At 37.4% G+C, this 22,178-nt stretch overlaps 1 protein-coding gene across 4 annotated transcripts in view; it reads right to left on the reverse strand.

The window, feature by feature from the left end:
• Positions 1–7,066: 7,066 nt before the first annotated feature.
• Positions 7,067–22,178, reverse strand: part of ATP2B1 (ATPase plasma membrane Ca2+ transporting 1) — a 61,089-nt gene continuing 45,977 nt past the window's right edge. For 2 of the 4 annotated variants that reach the window (XM_053977800.1, XM_053977799.1), the window contains exons 13-22: positions 21,670–21,849; positions 21,496–21,583; positions 21,070–21,176; positions 19,353–19,544; positions 18,938–19,151; positions 18,596–18,807; positions 16,609–16,716; positions 14,583–14,765; positions 14,193–14,279; positions 7,067–9,984 (exon numbers count right to left, since the gene is read on the reverse strand). In XM_053977800.1, the coding sequence (XP_053833775.1) occupies positions 9,673–9,984; positions 14,193–14,279; positions 14,583–14,765; positions 16,609–16,716; positions 18,596–18,807; positions 18,938–19,151; positions 19,353–19,544; positions 21,070–21,176; positions 21,496–21,583; positions 21,670–21,849 (1,683 nt within the window). In that variant the 3' untranslated portion in view covers positions 7,067–9,672. Of the gene's footprint in view, positions 9,985–14,127; positions 14,280–14,582; positions 14,766–16,608; positions 16,717–18,595; positions 18,808–18,937; positions 19,152–19,352; positions 19,545–21,069; positions 21,177–21,495; positions 21,584–21,669; positions 21,850–22,178 lie in introns of all 4 variants that reach the window. The other 2 variants (XM_053977802.1, XM_053977801.1) reach the window with 2 other exon arrangements.

Raw genomic sequence — 22,178 nt, forward strand, 5'->3', positions numbered from 1 at the left:
TGCCCCCAGTTTTCTCACTAGAACAAGTTTTCAGAAAAACCCCTCAGGCTTCCTGTAGCATTCTGTTGTATCACAAAACATTAACTGTTTTTATCATCTTGCTTATTACTAATTGCAAGCCTGCAGCATATGGACACACTATATGTAGAATTTCCATCACAATCTAGTTGCAATTAACAGTACAGGTACTATGGAGACTGGTCCTAGCTGCAGGAAGAGCTAACAGGGCCACACAGCAGACAAGATATGCAGCAAATTGCTGTATTTCCCTTCCAAAGTTACAAGGAATACCTGGGTGCCACAACTTTTGCAGGTGCAGTAGCAGAAATTGCCAAAGGAGCATGGTCTGGTGGCTTCTGCCCATTCAGAGCAAAGGCAGACAGTTTTCCATCAATATGCTGTAAGGCTGCATCTTAACAAGTGTTTTCATGCCACACAATCTTTCTGATGGAGACAAAATACTAAATTCAGGCTAAAATTATCAGAAGCAAGCCTGTTGGAGATGAGAGCTCTAACTTACTCTGCGTTCTTTACTCTTTTTTTCCCTAAATCTTACTTAGAAATTGTTTTCTGGCTACTTTCACTCTAGTTTAAGGGAGTTCATCTTTAACTAGGTTTATATTTTGAAGAACATAGCCTGTCATTTGTATAAGCAGCTTGTTCTTGCATCCATAAAACAGACACTGTTTTTTGAATTCCCCAGCTGTTGCCAGAAAAGGGTCTTACATGATTGCTACAAAAGCCACCTTCAAGATCACTCCTGCTGCAAGGAAGTTTTCCTGCGTTAATATTCAATATGATCGTGAAACTTTGTCTTCACCAAATATATATGAACACTTGCAGATAAGCACATTTTACTGTGACACACCATTTAATGATATTATCCATGTTTAATTTTGGTATTTTAAATAAAAACCACTAGATTAAATTTCTTGCATCAGTTTACCAAGAACAGTTGGTGTTCTAGTTTTGTTACACTTCCTCAAACCTATCATCACTTATGTGAAATCCTACAGTGATCCATAGTGGCTTTCAAATTTTGGTATTCAGATTCACAGCACAGATCATCATTGGTTCTTCTCCCAACCAAAACAAGAAGTAAAGGTGACTGAAATATTCTAGTGTAAGTAGAGGGCATAGATTGTAGTGCTTCTGACATTAGTGCCTCAAGCTGCATAAATCTGCTTTAAAACACAAGCTTTTCAACTTGTATATTTGTGGTTTTTGCTCTTCTTACTCCTATCCTGTTACCCTGCTTTTCTTCCCCAAAAGTTTTCAAAAACCTTCTCGTTGCTCATATGTTTCCTTCCACTCCCCCCTTTCAATTCCGACTTCCTTCATCTACAGTGCCTTGGTTGTTAGTTCCCCAAGCTCTAGACTGGGCAGCAGGAGTTACAGGAGAAGCAGGTCTGTGCTGGTTTTTGCTGTGCAGAGAAACCCACCCCACACCACCAGCCTGCAGCAGCAGTTTACCCAGAAATGGTTCTGGTGTGGTTGACCACACTGTCACAGAAGCTGTTGAAATGCACAACAGAGGGAACAGTGCAGGAAGAGAGGAGTGGTAACCTGGGCCAGCATCACGTGCTACATCCCCACTCTGTGAAAGAATCAGTTTCAACCCAGTCACATCCCTGCAACAAAGCAGAGCAGTTTGCTTATGAAAGCTACAGTTTTGCTGGAAAGCCAACAAGGCTTTGAGCTGCTGAGATAGCAAAAGGGATCCCCAGCACCAGATCCTCCTTGACAGGTGGCAAAGCTTGTTCAAAAGCTTGGAGATTGTAGACCAACAGGCATGAACAGAAAAATAACAAATTTCCTTCTTAGAAATGGCTAAGCCCTTTCATTTCATAACACAAAAGTAAACCACTTGAGTAGTATAATTTGATTAGGGTGCTTAGTACATAAATAAATTTTTCCATTAAGTTTTCCATTTAAGGCTTGATTTCTGAGTTACAACAAAATCATCAAGACTTGCAAGAGTAAAGCAAGGCAAGAAAGCCACGGGAGCACTTCTGGGGTTTTTTTGCAATATCTCAGATGTAGTCAGTTTGGAAATAGCAATCTATGGCTTAACTGTTGGACTTGGATTGATTCCAAGAGCGATGTTCCAAATTGGGTATATGATAACATGCATGAGTGTGTCCCAGTATTTCAGTCTTTTTGACAATGATTGCCAGAGATGAAGCATGACCTTGGAAAACAAACACTGAGGGGGCTCTATTGGCTGTGCTGATTGCCTTTGGGAAGAGTAATGAAGAAAACCAATGGAAAATCATTTTCTCAAGCAGTATTTTATCAGCTCACACTCTTCATCCAGTGATCAAAAAGCCTGTAACACTTCTTCATTCAAATATGTAAAATGCTGATTTTGTTAATTGGTATGAAGATGACAATTGATCATTTAGTTGATATTCAAACTTGGACTGTTTATGGCCCTTTTGAAAAATGCTGAAGTCAGTGAGATTTAAAGCTATAATAACTGTATTCAAGTACTGACATGCCTATAGAATTGGCTGGGCATCCCAAGCTCTTTAAAATTGGCAGTTCAGAATACTTTTAACCTCCTGCTGTACAGTTATCTTTTATTGAATCATTAACTTTTGAAATGGAACATGCTTCAATATATTGACTCCACAGATGAAAATTCTAAAGATTCCTGCACCTTTAAGGTATAGAGCCATAATACAGCACATTGGAAGTTAGTGTTGCAGGCACTCCCCCTCTAAACGTACTTGTTTTAAATGTGTTTTAGTTTCAAAAGGAATGTGTTATTTCTAACAAAAAAAAAAAAAAAAAAAAAAGACCATGTTTCTGTTTTGCAGAAACTCAGCTATTTTTTCAATAGTTAGAATGTCAATTTTTGGGTTGAATAATCTCATTACTATAACACTTGATCAGCCAGGCAGCTAGTTTTACTATGCAGGTTATGCATAGGCTCTTTGAAACTTTTTTGTATTGCAACATTTTTAAGATCAGAATGGCAGTTTCATAATGTCTTCCTACATTAGCATTAAAGTTTTATAGACAATTATATGACAACAAATAGAGAATCCAACTCTGACATATCACTAAGTTCTTTAAGTGTAGCAAAATATTTCTGCAACTCTAGGCAGAAGAAGGGAGCATTTGTATGCAAGAACAGAACTGATGTGGCATTTCATTTAATTTCACCTATACTTTGCTCAGTTAGATAAAAGCCTGTAACACCACCACTCCATGAACTAAGGTAAGGAGAAAAGTTAGCTTATCAGTTCAATGTAAATTATGGACATACTTTTCAGTGCTCTTTGTCTTGATCCATTAGAATAATATAAATTTCATTAACTTGCCTGCAAGAGAACCTTCTTTTTTAAAAAGCTGATCTTGAAACCAGAAAAAAAAAATAGTAGCTTTGAGAAAAAGGACCAGGTTCTTTCAAGAGAGTCCTAAGTAGAGAGCAGGGCAATGAAACCACACAAATCTTCAAATAAGCTGGAATTTAATTTCCCTTAGAAATAGCTGCAATTTTTTTCTTTCTACACCTGAAAGAGGCAAATAACAAATTGAGAAATCCTCTCCTTGAAGAGGAGCTGATTTCCACAGGTCTGCAGCTTTCTAGAGGTCATGTTAAAATCTGTGGGCTTTCCTATGAACTACAGACAGCCAGTCATCATTCAAAATGGTTTACTAGAGCAGAAGTGATCCAAGCTCTGCTATCACAGCAAGGATTACAGGAGGAAAATATTAGCAAGCCTTTTGGTCAGGTCAGTTTAAGGTAAGAGAAAGAAAACAGTCAGTTGCTTCCTTGCTTTGCTTTAGGTTTGATCATTCCAGTGACTGATGTCTTTGTTGAATTCCATCTATGTATAGAAATAATATCCATGAGGATAATGAAGAAAAGCAATAGAATTACACCTCCAGCTCAAGAATTTCAGGATCAGAAATTCTGAGGTTGGCAAGGGCCTCTGCAGGTTATCTACTCCAAACCCCTGCTAAAAGCAGCATCAGCTACAGCGGGTTGCTCAGGGCTGTGTCTAGCTGAGTTCTGAGTGTCTCCAAGGATGAAGACTCCCTAACCTCTCTGTGTGTTTTCTTGTGTTCAGGCAGTTTCATGTGCTGTCACTTTTGATTGGCTGGGAAAATCAGAAACTAATTTCTTATAATGGCATCAATTTAGCTATGTTCTGAATCTTTATGGGCTAAGTAACAAGCCAAGCCATTCTGGTGATATTTGGCCTGCAAATTCTTTTGGGTTTAAAAACTTCATCATGAAACTCATACTATTGTTTTTCTAATTGGAGAAAAAAGCTGTCTGTCTCTCTTTCATTCTTTCTTTTTCCAAAGCCAGTTCTTTCCATAGATCTTGTTGAAAGAGCTCTCCTATGAGTTGCTCTGGGCTACAGCACCGAAAGATGCTATCATATAAAGTACTCCCAAAGTTTACTGAGAGTGGGTGAGATCTTGAAGACGAAAGCAGTAAGGAAGATCAAAAGGCAAAATAGAAATATGATAAAAGAGACAAATCCACAACTGCACTTCTTACCCCATCTGTCCTTCACTGATTCCCTATAATCATCCTTGGCAGACTGGAAGGGGGAAGACAGGAAAGAGTTACCAAGTTGTAATTCATGTCTATATACTGCTAGATTTATTAGAACAGAGCCTAGTTGATTTGGCAAAAGGAAAGAAGCTAAGAATGACTCATCTTTTGGGGAAATTAAAATATGACAAAAAGTACCTTCTCCAGAGTTTTCTTTTTATTTAAAAACACTTGTTTTTAATGCTTTTTCAATGATGGTCCTCAATAAATTAAACTGTTGCACTGATCAGAACATTAACAGCCAATACATGGCAAGTGATTAAAGAGAAATCTTCCCATCTCTAAAGAAGTGTTGTCCAAAACAAAATCCTGGTTTCTACCAAAGTATCGGTTTGAATAATTTCCTATTTCAAGCATTCTGTGCCAGACTCATGTATCCTTTTACAAGTCCTATTGCATGGATCTGAATTTTGTAAATTGTTCATTTTGTAGATTCTCTCCTAAAATACATAACACAAAACACTATGCAGTAGCTGCCAGCACAGTATTCAAAATAAGCTATGTATTTCCACACAAACATCTGCCAAATGCAGGCTTACCTTCGGATCTTGCAACAACCTTAGGTCATAAGTGAAGAGGCTTTGTACCCAGCAGCCATCAGAGCAACTAACTTGTGGAAAACTGAGAAAGTCAAGTTAAATCCTGTATTTGTAATACTGAAATTGTCAAAGATAACAAACACATCTTCTAGGGTTTATTTGTAGAGTGGCTTTGTGGTTTTTATTGTATCTTAAATGGGAGGCTTTTCACACAGAGCATTTGAATCATACACCCTAATTCTCTACAAGAGACTGAGAGCTTTAAAACAGGAAAAGCCAGTATTCATTCTGTGCCTGAGAAGTTGCCATAGAGTGAATCCAAGACTGTGCCTTTGCCAAGGAGGAAGACATAGAAAAGTTTTCTTTATGATCATACTTAGTCTTTCAGCATTATTCAGCTTCATGCCCTGCAAGAGAGGCAGCCTAGGAAAGCCAGTGAAGATGTTCAGAATAGTTAGATACTGCTACATTTGCAAAGGCTCAAAGGGATCCAGAATGCATACTTCCATTTTAGAGAGCAACTGCTGTTTCAGGTTTGGATTGACACTTGTCAGTACACCAGAATGTGAGATAATGTTCCAGTATTCCAGAATGTACACTTCCACCAAAAGCTGTTAATTCCCAGAAATACTCCTGTTAGTTATTTTTCCAAATTTAAATTCCCACCATCTTCTATTTGGGGCAAGTCAAGGAACCCTTTTCAAACAGATAATTGTATGGATTTTGTAGAAAACTCTAAGTCAGGTGTACTTAACAGTAGTAAAGGGTCTCTATCCAGTGTGCTACCTTTTACATGTTGTCTTTTTTCAGATGTCTAAGCCCATCCCATCATTTTCTTAGCAAACCCTCATCTTTGAGCACAAAGGACAAGTAGTACCTGTAGGGGGGTTCTGTTTTAGAAATTAAGTCATATATCCTTGATGGATGCTGCAGCCTCCTGAGGAAGGTGGTTAGGTATTTCTGTATGCAGTTCAGAGGAGAAAATTGGCAGGAACAGCTATAAAGCTCTTTATTCTGGCCCTAAATTTCTCATTACATGGTCCTGAATAATCAGGCCTAATCAGTCTGGAGATAAATTGGAGCTAGACCCTTCATGCTGGCCAGGCTCATCCAACAAAGTTAAGGTACTTCAGTGAGGGCTTGAAATCTGTAAGATCAGAAGAAATGCTGGGGGATGGGGTGCAGGTGGAAAAAAAGCAGCAACTCTTTAAGACCAAGTATTTGCATCAGAAAAGTAGTACAGACATTTAAGATATCCTACTTTAATTTATGTAATGCTTACTATGATCTGGATTATTCTAGAGCTCTGCAGAGGCTAGAACTATTAGCAGTAGAAATGGAATACATCAGGCCTTTGGAATCACTTTCCAATACTCAGTATACGCAAGTTATCCTTCCATGAATAGTATATTTGCTTGCTTACTTCAAAACACATTGGAAAATTTGCTGTTATTCTAAGAAAGCCTTCGAGTATGTTATTTCATATTTTTTGGCTGCTTGTACTTGCTATAGACCCCTGCATTTACCCACTTATTTAGCATTAAGGCACTTGTTTCCATTATTCTCTCCAGACTACTCCATGATGCAGCATTTTCCTCTTCCTGTTAAGGCTAATACAGAAAAAAAAAAAGTCCTTTAATATTAATTACCATTTTCAGCTCTCCTTCAGAGCCTAGATGAGGTGCCCTAACATATACACAGCTATAGTAGACATCCCACCCAGGAAACCACATTTTAAGCCACTCCAAACCACCTTTTAAGCCACCCAGTCTAGAACTGAGTATATGTTCCAAGTCACTATTGCTCAACCATGTACACTATATACCATGACCTCTTGAAAGCAAATGAGCATAAAATTGTAGCAAGACCTGTTTTATATAACTGGCATGCATTTCAAGTTTAAATCAGTACTGTACTGACATTCAAGAATTTCAGTCCCCATACAGACTGAGATGAACAGCACTTTTATTTATTTCAGTTACAAGAAAGACAAGTAAACCTTACAACCAGAAAGGCAATGAAGGCCTCATGAGCTTAGTGAAAACCATTTCATAATCTAGGCAATGTTATGATTTCTTGAGATCACAAAGAAAGCATACCCCCCTCTTAAACAACTTTTCCTTATTTCTGCAAGAATGTTTCCTGTAAGAACAGCACACTGATGTTAACAGAATCAAGAGGGACCAGCGATGTACAAAGCCTACATTCACCCTCCCACCCCCCACAAAAGGTTTAAGTGTAGATTTTATTCCAAAAAAGATTAACATGCAGTCATGATCACACCTAGAGAAGAGGGGAAAATTAAAGTCTGTTTTGAAATGAAGTCAAATCATTACTCATTAACGAAGTTAAATGAAGATACGTTTCCACATGGCAGTGTAATTCACAGGTAAAGAAAACTCCCTTTATCTTAAGCCAGTGCTTAGCTGACTTCTGTAGTAAAGAGAAAATAGCTTACATAAAAACTGCCCCCCCTACCAAGCGCTCTAGATAAGAACTATGATGTAAGAAAAGTGCTAGAAACATGTGGGAGAGATTATTATACAAAGTGTCAAGTGCAACCCCCCACCCTCTACCCCCTTGCCTAGAATTCAGTGTATTTACTGAAATACAATAGAAAAGATGGAATTCAGGAGTGGTTGACAGTGGGATACAGTGCCACAGGTTGAACAATATCCACTAAAGGACAACCCCAAGCATGCATGTACCCCAACACAAGGGAAAGATGTGCTTGAGCTTCCCAGCGTGCTCATTTCTGCAGTTAGCTCCACTATTATCTCCTTCCTCATTACCAACTTAATTCTTGCAGTCCTTTGAAGGGACCACTTTAAAAAAATGTCCATAATTCTGGATTATTTGACAAAAAAAAAATCATTTGCTATTTTTAAGAACACAGAGCTGGAAAAAGAAAACCTTACAACTCATGTCTTCTGTTGCTCTTTTAAGTAGTATTGGACCAAGAAAAAAATGAGGAAGTGCAGACCAAGCACTGTTTCATCATCCTTCGCTGTCTGAACAATACAGTAGAGGCAGACCATAACTTCTTCAGTCAATCTCTAGTCGATCAGTTCTGGTGCATTTCACCTGTCTTTATGTCAGTTCTCAGTCTCCCTCACTTAAGCAGTCAGAGATACATTTATTACACGGTACTCACAGTAAGTCTCGGAATTTCAGGCAGACCTATTAATTCCCCAGGAGTATCCTTTTGGCTCAGTGAAGACTTTTGAGTATCTTAACTTACATTCATTCTGGAGGCAGCCATCATGATTCCATTTACCCAAAGAGCTATTTGGAGTGGGCTGTTACCATCTTGAAATTGCAGTTTAAAGGTAACCAGTAACACAAAAGAGTACCTTCTGTATTTCCAGTGAAGGAGCTGAGAAAAAAAAATCTGTAAGAAACCATTGCTGCAATTTTATTTTAACAAAAGGGCAGATTTATTCATGTTTACAAACAAGTTTCAAAAACAAAAAGGAGAACATGTATGCTACCCACTAACAACCTTTCAAAATGCCAACAGCCCTCATGCTGCATGAAGGATTCTATAGATTAGAAAAAAATCACAGTTCCACTCACAGTTCACCAAGACAGCACTAAACTAACATGATTAGACAAAAACAAAGGACTAAGATTCTGATGTATTTTGATTTAATCCATTTTGCCCAAGATAACAGAAATATTTCAAGCAAGTTCCATCACGTATTGATGTCCTGCATTAAACAATCCTATTAAGTTCTGAACAAAAGTTATTCATTAAGTTTCTCAAAATTTTTAAAAATTAAACAGTTGTTTCAAAACCATTAAGTAGTAAATGTATTTAAGAAACTAATTAGGACAGAGGCCATAACTTCATTAGAACACCACTGCTCATGTTCTTACAAAGCATTAGTGTTATCTATTTGGCTATTAGTAGTAGCAATTTATCTACAATATTTAACAAGGTAAATTGCAGGCAAAATTTAGTACAGTTTCAATAGAAACACCCTTTTCCTGAAAATACAGCAGTATTTGAAGGACTAGTTTTTTTGGTTTTTTTTTTGTTTTGTTTTTCATCTTCTCTGCATCATTTATAAGGAAGCTTCCCATCTATGAACAGGAACAAAAAAGTATCTACAAACCTTGTAAACAGATCTGTATCATTTATAAACATAAATAATCCAAATTATTAACAGCCAACAGCAGAAATTAAAGTATCAATTCAATGATCCAGGGCCTCCTTGCCCTTCCCAGCTTTCCCATCAGAAAAGGATCATGATAAACTAAAGCTCTGCTAACACACTCTTCAGGACCATTCTTAGTACAACAGATGATCCACAGGTCACTTATGCTGAGTTACTGTTTATCTGTCAGAGTTCATTATTACTCCCACCCCCAGAAAAGCACCCTCCAGTCTGGCAGAAAGCTTTTTTTTTAAAAAAATAAATCTACATTCGTACAAGTGTTTCTTCTGTTGAAGTCCAAGACAAGATTATCATCTTGTCCATCATAATGTGTGAAGAGACCCAGTTTCAATTTCTTTACAATGCAGCTAGTGTGTTAACATTCAGCTTACAATCAGAGTGATGTTTCCAAACTATGTAGTGGGCTCCCTGGGGATGAAGAGGTAGCAGACTTGTTCTTGTCTGTTGTAAGGTGAATTCCACTGTCAACCGCATTGTTATTTCTATTGGGAGAGGGAGGGGGACTAGAGTTGCGTTTTGTTGGAGCATCATCTTCAGCATCAGTATCATCAATAAGGGGAATATGAGGCTCGGAGTCTTCTATTCTAAACTCAGGATGCGTCATAAAATTGTGAATTGAACTTCGTGTCTCAGGTTTCTCTAGCCCCTCGTACAAGGAGCTACGAAATGCATTCACCACTCGGATCTGTAAACAAAGAAAAAATATTATTAAAATTCTGCATATTTACTGAGAATGGCATGGTTCTTATGAGTTTGAATCCACAAACAGCTAGACATGAGTGAATCAAATTTGTATGATGCAGTGGAACTTGCAATAAACTGTAAAAAATGAAGAGCATTTCAGTAGAGCACTGCCAGTCTACACAGTAGGAATAAAAATTGTGAAAGTACTGCAAAAAGCAGAAGGGCCCTAAAATTCAGACATGGCACTAGAATTGTTTAATTATTTAACACGGGCTAAGCATTTTTTCAGAAGTGAGGCCGACAAATATTTACTTATTCAAAAATTAAATAAAGCTTAATGAGTGTTTTATTGAATATTTGGGTGAGATTGGAGGGAGGGAAGGTGGGGAGAGGCTGAAAATAAGTTAGGGGATAAAAGGGTCACTAATTCTCATGCTAGGAATTAGGATGTCAACTGACTATGAAAAAGCCAAGCAAGTGTAAGCCAATGTCACAATGAACGAACATTTACAAAGTCATGCAAAAAAGGATACCACTGTAACAGCTGTAAATATTCGAGTATATAGCCATTTGCCACTCTAGAGAAAGCTCCTTAGTGAACAGTGCTTTGGAAACTTAAGACCAGAACTAGGAAATTGAATACTGTATTGTACAGTTTAGTAGCCAGGACAGGTTGTAACTTTGAAGAGACTACTTAAGTAGCACCAAGTATGAGAAAAGCAGGATGATCAGCCTTTGAGTGAGTCTTCAATTTACGTTGAATTCATGGACACAGTTCCCAGGCTGAGGACTGTTTCATGTCTTTTTGTTGTTTAATATTTTTTGAATCAGAAAGCTAAGCTAACAGATTTCATAAATAAGCCTTTCATAGTTAAATTAGATACAAAAGAAAGTACAGCTTTATTTTGCAAATTGTGCATGTCCAGGCTGACTTGAATTTAAGTTTTCCAAACTATTACTTGACTGATGAAACCAGCTGCCCACACCCCCCCCTTCTCCCATGCCTCGTGTTTCCCTGATCAACTAGACAAATTGAGGATTCATTCGTGAACTGATAAAACAAGTAAGGTGAGGCAGAAGTCATTGACTCATTTATCCAACACTTTTCCCAATACAGTTTCCCCCTCCTGTTGACTCCTTATTCAATTCTCAACATCCCGACCCTGAGCAAGTCTCCAGCAAAGCAGTGTGAAATAGTGTTAAATAGTAAGCAGCAGAGCAACTCCGTAGTAAACAAGAAGTTGTTCTTACAAACAGCAAGTCAAATTTAAAGCTTTTTTTAATGCATCCAAGATGACTTGTTTCAAGCTGAGAAACACATCATGACTAGTGCTTCCAGAGTTCCTCAACAGAAAAAATAAAGTGACTTCCAGGTGAAGGAATGAAGCTGGAAGGTCAAGCAGATCAAGAGCAGAGACTACAAAACAGCTAAGATACACCAGGGAAGTTCACTGTAAACAGAGAAGGGCTCCCCAAAAGCAATGTGTTAAATCAAATTGGTTAAATGGAACCACTGCACATGATAAAGTCTTATGTCTTGACTGTGTTCTTTGACCTCTAGAAGTAGCATCATTTCCCCACCTCTGCTCCTTCAGACCACTTGGACAAAGAATTTTATTCCAAAGTGATCATGTCCCCATTTTTATACTACAGGTACATGCTGAGCCCAATTAACCATGGAGGCAAGGGAAGAAGGCACAGGGAATAAGGGGAAACAGGGATGGGGCACACGATCAAGGGGGAGGATATAACCAGTAAGGGGAGGACAGAAAAGAGAGTGACTGTGCTGGAGAAAAGATTACAACAGCAGCTAGTACTTCACTGTTCATTGCATGAACAGAATTGAGCAGACTGTCAAGGAGTTGATACATTATATGAGGTTTAAATAAGTCCAGCCAGCTGCCTAAACTGGATGGGCACTTACCAAGAAAATTAGCAGTGACAATACCAGACTGAAAGTTTGCAATGACTTTATTTGGCATGTTGCATCCCACTGTGCCATTTATGTGTCAAAATGAAATATGAATGTCTCATGGCACTGTTTGTTCATTGCTTACACATGAGAATTTAGAACATCAACAGCAATGAAAAACAATTCCAGCTTAAGAGGACAGCTGTAATTATCACAGAATATGTGCATACCCACAAAAAAGGCTTGGTTCCCATGCAGAATGCATACTATGCAAGTGGTATGCAAGGCTCAGAGTCCAGCCACAAAGGCAGAAATCAAACTTTCAGCACTTTAGAAGGAAAAAATTAGTGTTTTGAAGGCTCTATTTTCAAGCATTCAAGATAATTAAACTAGAGGGATAACTATAAATAAATCATGTAAGTGAGGTGCAAACAAGACAATTTGTTAAGTGTAATTCATACTGTCATCAGGCCTTCCTCATATTAGTACCAGAATAGCAAGGAATGCAGTTGGCACTCCAAATCCTCTTAACCAGATGGCTGCTTAAGAGTTGCAACCTTACTTCATAGGAACTATTTTCCAACAAGCAGCTCTAAAAAAAGAGACAATAACACATCTGCTTCCCATTAATCTATATGAGTTCTCAAAAGCTGTTCTTCTGGAGAGTGTAGTAGAAGGCTGTAATAGTGAGGATAAAAAAATTAGTTCTCTATGGTTCTCTACAGAGCTATGGTAGCTCTGTATCTGCATTGGTCATTTGATGCAATGAGATGCTGCAGTGCCCAATAGATTCTGCTCAAATAGCAGCATGGAATGACATTGCTCTCTAGAGAATTCTGAATGTCTAATTAATGTTCTGGAGTGTAGTTAGGGATACAGGTTACTAATTAGCATTTTAACTAGGAGATGGAATCCTGTGTATCCTTAAGTGTTAAATCTACTTTTCATTTTGTGTTCTTGAGGCATGCAAATTTGTGAGCTGAGCTTCTCAGTACTACTGCAAGGTAGGGAAATACCTGTCTTGCCACTGGAGAACAAATACAGAGGTAAATACTTGTGCAAGCTCACACGCGAATTCAGTCCGAGCCCAAAAATAATTAATTAAAAAAAAAAAAAAAAGCCTGAAGATTTCACCATTTCACTTAAGACAGCTCCTGAAATTAAGGGTCTTCATCCAGCTGGTAATCTGAAAGTTTAAGCAGGGAGGGGAAGGCAGGAAGGGGGAGAAGAAGCCCTCTCAGTTATTTTAAAAAACCAAATTTTTAATCTGTCTCTAGGAAGTTAGAGAAGAAAGTTAAACCTGTATTAAGATGGAAAACTGAACAAAGATATTGGCTATCAGTATTCAACTACAACTACTATGCATCTTCTGGCTCCAGAGTTTAGGCCTACATCCAAGAGTAAATAAATCTCCAGCCTCTACAGAGAGGAAGGCTGAAACTGAAATGCCACTTAGAGCACAAGATAGAGATGGTAGAATTGAGATGAGACAAACTTCACTTTCACTGATGGCTTATGAACTGCTCCCAGAAGAACCTAGAGAGGAAAAAGAACCCTTCAGATTTGAATGAAAGTTTTGCCATTTAATGCTTATTTTTTTTTCCTTTTTATATTAGCTAATTCGTATTTCTTCTGACTTGTATGCATTTTAGAAGCCTTGTTTCGCCACCTGAATCCTCATGTTGAAAAAGTTGTTATTTAGTAAATAAGGTCCAATGAAAGCAGAGATTCATAAAGTTCCTTACAGGCTACAAAGAAAATGCATTTAGTGCTCCATGTTCTAACAATATTCATATCTTCAACATACCGTTTGCTTCCAAATCAGCTTGCTTACTTAAGTATTGTTTGTGTTGCAGTGCAAGAGATCTACTTTGGTTGACCTGGGTCCATGATTACACAGTATATTCACTTATTCAATGCAAGTCACCCTAAGAGGCATATACTCGAAAATTTACAACAGTTTTCCCTTTTCGTCTTAAAAATCCCTCTGTACACGAATGGATGAAGGCACAGGATGTGCAGGCTCACAGCTTTCACATTAAAGTCTTTTGTTGAAACTGTTCCACCTGTTCTCAGCCCTCTAAGAAAAAAAAGTCTTGAGGACTCCACTTTGTGGAAGAGCTCTATAAAAGCCTGAACGATGATTTTAAGTACTAAGGAGAAAATGAGAAACGTTAGGTACGTGAATTAGGAAATGTTAATTTCATGCACTTTAGGAACACACACTCACACCCCACAGTAGTAGAAGCAGTAGTAGAGGAAAACACTACATGTGTAGGGGTAGAAATATTTGTTACATCATGGTGCTGGCTGGCGATGGAGGGTTGCCGCCTTAGAGCCCCCTGAATGGTACTTCCACTCTGGAAAGCATTCACTACATCCATCTGCAAGGAATCAGAGATTGTGACAGCTTGCTCAGCAAGAGAGAGAGAGAACAAGAGAAAGGACCATCCCATCTATAACACACAAAAAGTAAAGAAAAAAAGGCACTTTTTAAAAACAGAGCAGATACACAGGCAAGAGTTGCATTTAAAGCTGAAGAAAACAGAGGACCCTGAGGGATTACACATCCATACACACCCCCTTTTGACAGTCTAAATCACACCAGTTAGAACAGCCACCTTAGTCAAAAATGGAGAAATTTCCCTCATAACACCCATTGCATCCTACCTTGTTCAAGACCATACCTGAGTTTGTATCCTGTTTAGGCCCCTAAACCACAAGATCTGACCGCGACGCAATTCTCTCTCAGCATGATCAATCTCCTCTACATCTTCTGCTAGCTCTTCTTCAGGAATCTCTTCCTTTTGAGTTCCATGACCAGCTTCTTTAAGGAATTTCAGTCGGCTGGTTGGAATTGTTGAAATCAACTAACAGTGGATGAAATACATAAATCAGGATTGTTCTTTTTTTAACAAAAAAAAAAAGAGTAATACAAGTCTTAAGGCTTAACAGATATCCTGCATACAATTAGCAAAGCTAAAAAAACTAAATTACATAGACAGGATGAGTGCAATCACTCCAGCTGAATAGCTGCAAAGCTGTGAATATACTTACTACCTCAATCGAGGTGTGAAATTAAACTTTGACTACAAAACAACCTTGCCAGGGACAAAGAATTCCACATTAACATTACTTGACAATGCCAGGAAGGAGCAGTACTGAAGCTACAAAAGCCATTAATCCTGTAGATTGTACTTGTATCTAGAGCTTTTAAGAGTTTCATCAGTTTGATGAGCATGATGTGTCACCTCAAGTGAGACCTCCACCACCTAAAGTAACCACAATTAATTTAAGAAATACAGAAGAGACATTCATTCATTTGTGACCTGGGAGATATCAATCCATTTGCAAGGTGAGTGATATGTCTGAAATTTTATGTATCTCAAGCTGTTACTTTGCTACTTGGTGTATAGCAATTTATATATCTTAAACAAAAACTACATGAGGTTAAGGGGAGTCATCTTTTGGTACATTATATCTAGCAGATTCAGATCAATTCCAAGACTGCTTTCTTTGATCATCACAAACCTAGAAGACCATTTCTGCAGCTGCAGAGGAAAAAAGTCTGCTCCAAAAGCAAGATAAACAGCCCTTTATGCTGAAACTGCTACTCTGAATGCTCCCAGCTCACACTTCAGTTTCTATTATTCTCAGAAAATTAAAGCTCTTTGACTTTAATGAGATGCTAGAGCAGCATGAATGGCAGTAGGGAAGCTTTGACTTGCAAGATACTTTGGGTCAAAGGTATTTCAAGCCATCTCGGTTCTCTTCTAGGAGTCATCTCAGAGTGACTCTATTTGATTTTTTTAAATAATTAATTTTCCAGAGAACCTTGTTAAAAAGCTTAGTCACTTTTAGAACATATGTCTATGTATGTATTTACAACTAAAATTCATCCTACCAATTTTATTGTGAAACGTGAAGTGTCTTTTACTTAGTGGAAGGAAAGAAACTGTAATGGAAAACTCTTCATGTGGTATGAAAAGTTTAGACAACTATGTCATTAAATAATAGAAAACTCTGTAGCTCTAAAGTTTCATGTAAATAAGCTTGCTGCTTACAAGCACTGTTGTGCATGCAATAGTAATGATACTCTGGGGGGAGGGGAAAGGAAATAAAAGTCCAAATGTAATGGCTTACTAGATGGGAAGATTTTTCAATTATGCCACAATTATGCAAATAAAGATTAAAGAGAAAGTTGGTTTGAGTTTGCTGCATTTCTTGCTACTCCAGGAGCTTTTTAAATCAAGAAAATACTGCCAAATTTAGCAATTTTGATTTTTCAAGAAAATCATTAAGCACCAAGTTAAATATATTTTAACATTAGCATGTTCATTGCATCTTGTATTCTTACCACATTTTCTGGTACTCATATTTGACTGAAGATATAATTTCATATTTAAAAGGTAACTACAGCTGCTTCTAGTTAAAAATTGCTAAACAAACCAGCCACAGGATCTAGTTATGAAATGTTAATAATTGACCCACTCTGAGGAAGGAATATTAAACTAAAGACTTTCTACATCTATTGAACAAGTAAATTGTAATTAATATTTACTGTTAGTCTTCATATATTCATATAGTATATGAATATATAGTCCATATAGTCCACTTGAAAGATCTGAATGCTAAAGACAGTGTGTTTGCTTTTTCCATTTAAAGTATACTGTTGCAAGTAGATATTTGGCATTTTGAAAAATCATAGTTTACCTGGCCCCAAAGTAGTGTGCCCATGCCCAGGAAAATGGACCACAGCCACTGTTCAATTGAGAGTTCTGAGCAACTGAAAGGCTTTCCACCAAACTGCACAATAATTATCTGTGAAGAAAAGCATGATTAAACTTGTTAACAGTGACCTGTTACTAGAAAATTCCCTAATGCTTTAAGGTCACAACAGACAGCTCTGCAAGAGAACATGGGATTTCCCATCTTATTAAGCATATTTTTTCACTGTCTCAGCAGTTTGCGCAAGTTCCCAAACCTATGCCATTCTTCTGCTTTTCAGTATTCCAAGAACTACCCATTCATTCTTCAAATGTCGCACTCATGAAAATTTGCTGACTCCTCAATTTTGCTTGCTGCGTTTTTCCTTTCATTTCACAATTACAGCATGTGTTTGATGCTACAAATATACAGTGATTACTTTTGCTATGAACACCCATCTTGGAACTAGGTCCAAGATTCATAAACTTGTATTAATAGAATTCATAGATCCATAAGACATGAAATATCTCAGAAGTAATTCTACAGGATATTACTATGTATCACATCAATGTTAAGTATCAGACTTTAAATCACCACATGTAGTAAATCTTGGGGGAAGGGGGAAGAGTTCTCAAAAGCTAAATTAAATGAGCTCCTACTGCCTTAACTATTACAACAAGCTGTACAGGCCCTAATGAGCAAGGTATCCCTCTGCATAGGAATTATATGCATGAAAGTCTGCCCTGGAGAATCAACAATTCAAAGCAGCAGGGCAGGCACGAAAAGGAGACAGTATTGACCATTAAGTAGGACACTTGACAGCTGAAAAAGCAAAGAGTATCTTCTGTTATTAACTCCAAATTAAATACTGAGATAACAAATCAGGAGTTGGGAAGGCATTCAGTCTGCCAAATTTATAAAGTGAACACAGTGGCAGTCAGGAGTAATTTCTAAATTTTGGCTTGGTTGCACAACAGCAGTCAATCTGCTGAATTTGTAACCCCAAAAATAATAGCAGCTTCTGAAGAAGTGTCATCTATAAAAATCTAAACCTGAGAGAGTAAGTTCCCTGACTTAATGCAAAGCAGCAGCGCATATGTTTCCAATGCTTGAACTGATATAACTTCCATAAACTTCATGTATTATCAAGTCTAAGGAGAAGCTTAATATGTAGGTTATATGTCCCAAATAACTTAATCCAAAATTAAAATGGATTCTGAAATTAAATAGCATACTGATTTGTTTGCTATTTCTTCTGACTAATTAAAGTAAAGGCTATTTAGAGGGTGAAAATATTTCTTGTAAACTATTTCCTTTAGATTCAGGTTTAACTTGGTGTTCCTCAACACCAGCATGTGAATCCAATCAACTGAAGATAATTTCATTTTCTTTGTTAACATGTACTGAGTTAACTAACTAGCTTTTATGAGTTTCCCTATGTGCTGGAACAGAAGGTCCCTAGACATTTGTTTTTTTTCAATTAAAACAGCACTTCTACATTATATACCAGTAGGTATCATTGCTTCCTGCACCAGTAAGGTAAAAACTGATATTTAAATTTCTAAAGCTTATTCATGTCCTAGTCTCATTAAGAAAATAAAAGAAGTTTTTCTTTTTCTATAATTGTTTAAATGGAATCTCACTCAGATACACAGGTAGATATAAGAAAGATTATGGGGCAAGGGTGAATGAACAGATGACACATATATTTTCTTCATATTTTGCCAAGAGATTAGAACACTAAGATAAAACTGAAAACGTAAAAAATTCGAAAGGTAACTACAAATACAATATTCCAGCATTACCAACTTCAAAGAGGTTTGAAAACTCCATCAAGCTGCACTTACAACTTACTTATTGTGTGTTTGACCCTGGAGGTTCTCAACATTGCAGAAATTAGATCTTGGGCACTAGTTGACTGGCATTTCCAAGGTAAGCAAGTACATCAGTGCACTAAATGCATTTTCCCCCCACCCTCCAAGAATCTGCTTACCTGCACAACAAATGTCCCCAGCACAATAGAACAGAAGATAGCGTTGTTAAAGATTCCTTCAAAAACATTTCTTTCACCATGAATCTTTCGGGCATTAATTTCATTAAAAAGCTGCATCATCACAAATGTATTAAATACTATAGTATAATGCTCTGAAGGAGGAGCATGCAGAGGTGCATTTCTTCCACTATCGATATCAAAAATTTTCTCACCTGTATATAAAAGGCATTTATGAACAGCTTGATTAGTGTCCTTATACACACACTACAGCAAAAAAATAGTTTAAAAATACCATCTCTCTACAACATTCAGAATAACTTGGTAAAGCCTCAATATTCTTACCAGCAAACAGGAGCGTGAAGACCACTACAAGCTGGTAGAATGCATGACCCAAAATGTTCTTCATCATTGTACGAGAAATCAAAGGTTTGTTTCTACCATAAGGCTTCCGCAGCAGAAGAGCTTCAGTGGGTGGTTCTGTTGCCAGGGCAAGAGAAGCTAATGTGTCCATTATGAGATTTACCCACAGCATCTGCACGGCTTTAAGTGGAGAATCCTATAAAAATAGATACATTAACCCTCCAATAGAAGTGCAGAAATTACAACTATTAAAGGCATCTATCATACAATATTGGCATGCTCTGAAGAGCATTATGATCTTTGGACTACTGTTTAAGTGCAAGTTTGAACTCAAGAATTAATCAATCATGACTCTTTCAACCTTTATTAGCTGAAACAATTCCCCACTGGTACGTACTTGTGTTATGCATGCTCCTGTAAAAGCAACAATTACTGCTACTACATTGACAGTAAGTTGGAACTGAAGAAATTTGGAGATGCTGTCATAGACATTTCGTCCCCACATAACTGCTTTAACAATACTGGTGAAGTTGTCGTCTGTAAGTATAATATCAGAAGCTTCTTTAGCTACGTCTGTCCCAGCAATACCCTGATAGAAAAAGAAAAACATTATGAAATATAACAGGATGCACTGACTTTTTATGACAAAAGCTCTTACATCATTTGGATGCACAACATCTGAAGGACCCCTTTAATGTAAGCATATAAAGGTGTATTGAAACAAGTTCTACTTGAAATTCTTAGGAAAATGAAAACAAAGTAATGCTCTCTTTAAAATAAAGACCTTAATATAAATTTGAGAGTTGACAGTAAAGACACATTAAGTTCTCCCAAAGAAATGTTACTGAAACCTGTTCAAGCTGAAGGCCACCAGATGGTGCAGTGCTACAGTTCAAGCTCTGCCCTAATTATATTGTTGTATGGATTCCAGAAGCAGTCAATGTGCTTTCTACACAGTAGGATGGTAAACACTACCAAAAACCTTTTGCAGAAGGGCATTGGCATTGAACAGTAGACTATGTAACGTCATTGCATATGCATTGCAAAGCAACATGACATTCTTAAATTTGAAGCACCTCTAGTCTCCTACAGTACCCAAACAGCTCTGTTCTGTGTAATGATGCCTGAAGACACCTACTTCAAAAATTCTTAATTTTTCTTTTGGTATTCCAAATCCACTAACTCAATAGCAAATTTAATGATCCCTATTCTTGATATATTATTTTGTCAAGGAAATGAGTCACCTGCACAGCTATGTGTACACATTAAAAGGTACCTTTAGATATCATATGGTATATTTTAAGTGCTATTTAGGTAAGCAGTTAGAAAGTTAGGTAGCAGTTAGGTAAGCAGTTCCTTACACAGATGAACACAGACAGCAACTGCAGGAAACATTCAAACAGATAAACAAATCTGCTCCTGACTGTGGTAACTACAGCAGCTTTACAAAGATTCTTGTTACAAGACTGTTACAGTCTAGAGAACATTTCATATGTAGCTGTCAAGTTTTTAAGTTATGTTTTTGAAAAAAAGCTCCTTGAGAATGATGTGAAATATCTTTCTCATTTTTTTTCTCAGGAGTAGAATCTGAGTCAGTGTTTCTTTTTCTGCATGTGGTATAGGAAGAGTGTGGTCTGCTTTTTTTCATTCCTTTCAATTGTTTTAAGACTACAATGACCTGCCATGACCAAAGTGTACCTCTTACATTTAAGACTGAGGAGGAATCCTGTGGCAAAAGAAAGCCTGAGGAATCTGTCCTAATCTGTGCCTTGAAAGAAAGGTGAAACTCACATATTTAAGGCATGAGTCTATGTAGGATAAGCACTTAAAAGCCAAGACACTGTGTGGCAGCCACGTGAAAGGGTAACTGAGAAAGCCATGTAATCTAACAAATCATCCAGACAAGTGCAGATCCTACACTATCATAAAATGCTGTTGCTTCAATTGTACTTCAGATGTACAAGAGATGGCCTCCAAAGCCATTTTGAACATCAACTGGCAGTCTCTTTCATTATGGTCTCCCTGTTCATGAAACAAGGTTCTTTAATCTGAAGTGATTTGATAAGTCATTGATAAAATACTGAGGATGTAAAAAAAAAAAATAAAAATCCTACCATAGCAAATCCAACATCTGCCTTCTTCAAAGCTGGACCATCATTGGTACCATCACCAGTCACTGCTACAACTTGCCTCTGGTCAAAGACAGTGCTGTCAATTATACCTAAAATAAAATGACATACAAGTGTTACAGTTCTAAATTAACACAGCAAAGACTTAAGCTGAAAGAGAAACCTAGTTTTTGTCTTTATCAGTCAGGAAAAAAAAAAAAAAAAACAAAAAAAACCCACCCAAACAAAAACAACAGTCAGCAAAAAAAAAAGTTCTTATTTGGTTCCATTTCTCAAACAGAAATAAAAAAAAAAATCAGTCAGAAACAACTTCACAGACATTTCCTATTGTTCAGTCCTATTTTTTTTCTCCTAGAAGCTCAGGAAAAGATAATCCAACTTTACTTAGAAGCTCAGAGAATTTTTACCTACCTTTTACTAGAGTGTGTTTGTCAGTGGGAGAAGATCTTGCAAGAACGCGAAGCTTTGGCCAAATTTTATCTATTCGCTCTTGCTCTATCTGCAGAAAGAGTAAGTTATATTTTACACACGTAGGAGGCTTAGAATATCTGTTGATCTACTTGATGAGAGAGTCAGTATGCTTACCTCTCCTTTTTCATTGCGTATTCTCCTGTTAAAGTCTTTGCCCTCTAAACATAGGAAGTCTTCACCAGGATTCAGAATACCACATTTCAATGCAATAGCACGAGCAGTGTTAATGTTATCACCAGTGACCATACGTACAGTTATGCCTGCACGCTGACACTTTTTTATTGCATCAGGTACCTGTAAAGAAGAAAAAAAACCCCACAGGCTCAGAGACTGTACATTAGTTAAATAAATCTAGACATGTGAGTGAAAGGAATGTTTATGGCTCAGTTCAGGATACCTGTTATTTTAAAATGAAGACTGTAGTTATGGAACATTAAAAAAAAATGAAGTAGCATACCACAATTCTTTCCCTAAAAGCCACACAAGTTGCAATTCTGGCAAGAGGCTTTGTGCCACTGCTATGTCTGTTCCCCTCCCTCCTGCAATTTTTCAAATACTGCAGTATTCAAAATACCAGAAAAATCCTCATGACATATTAGGCTGTACTGAGTACTGGCATTTTA

This window comes from Vidua macroura, chromosome 5 (genome assembly GCF_024509145.1).
Source record: "Vidua macroura isolate BioBank_ID:100142 chromosome 5, ASM2450914v1, whole genome shotgun sequence".
NCBI classification, from domain to species: Eukaryota; Metazoa; Chordata; class Aves; order Passeriformes; family Viduidae; genus Vidua; species Vidua macroura.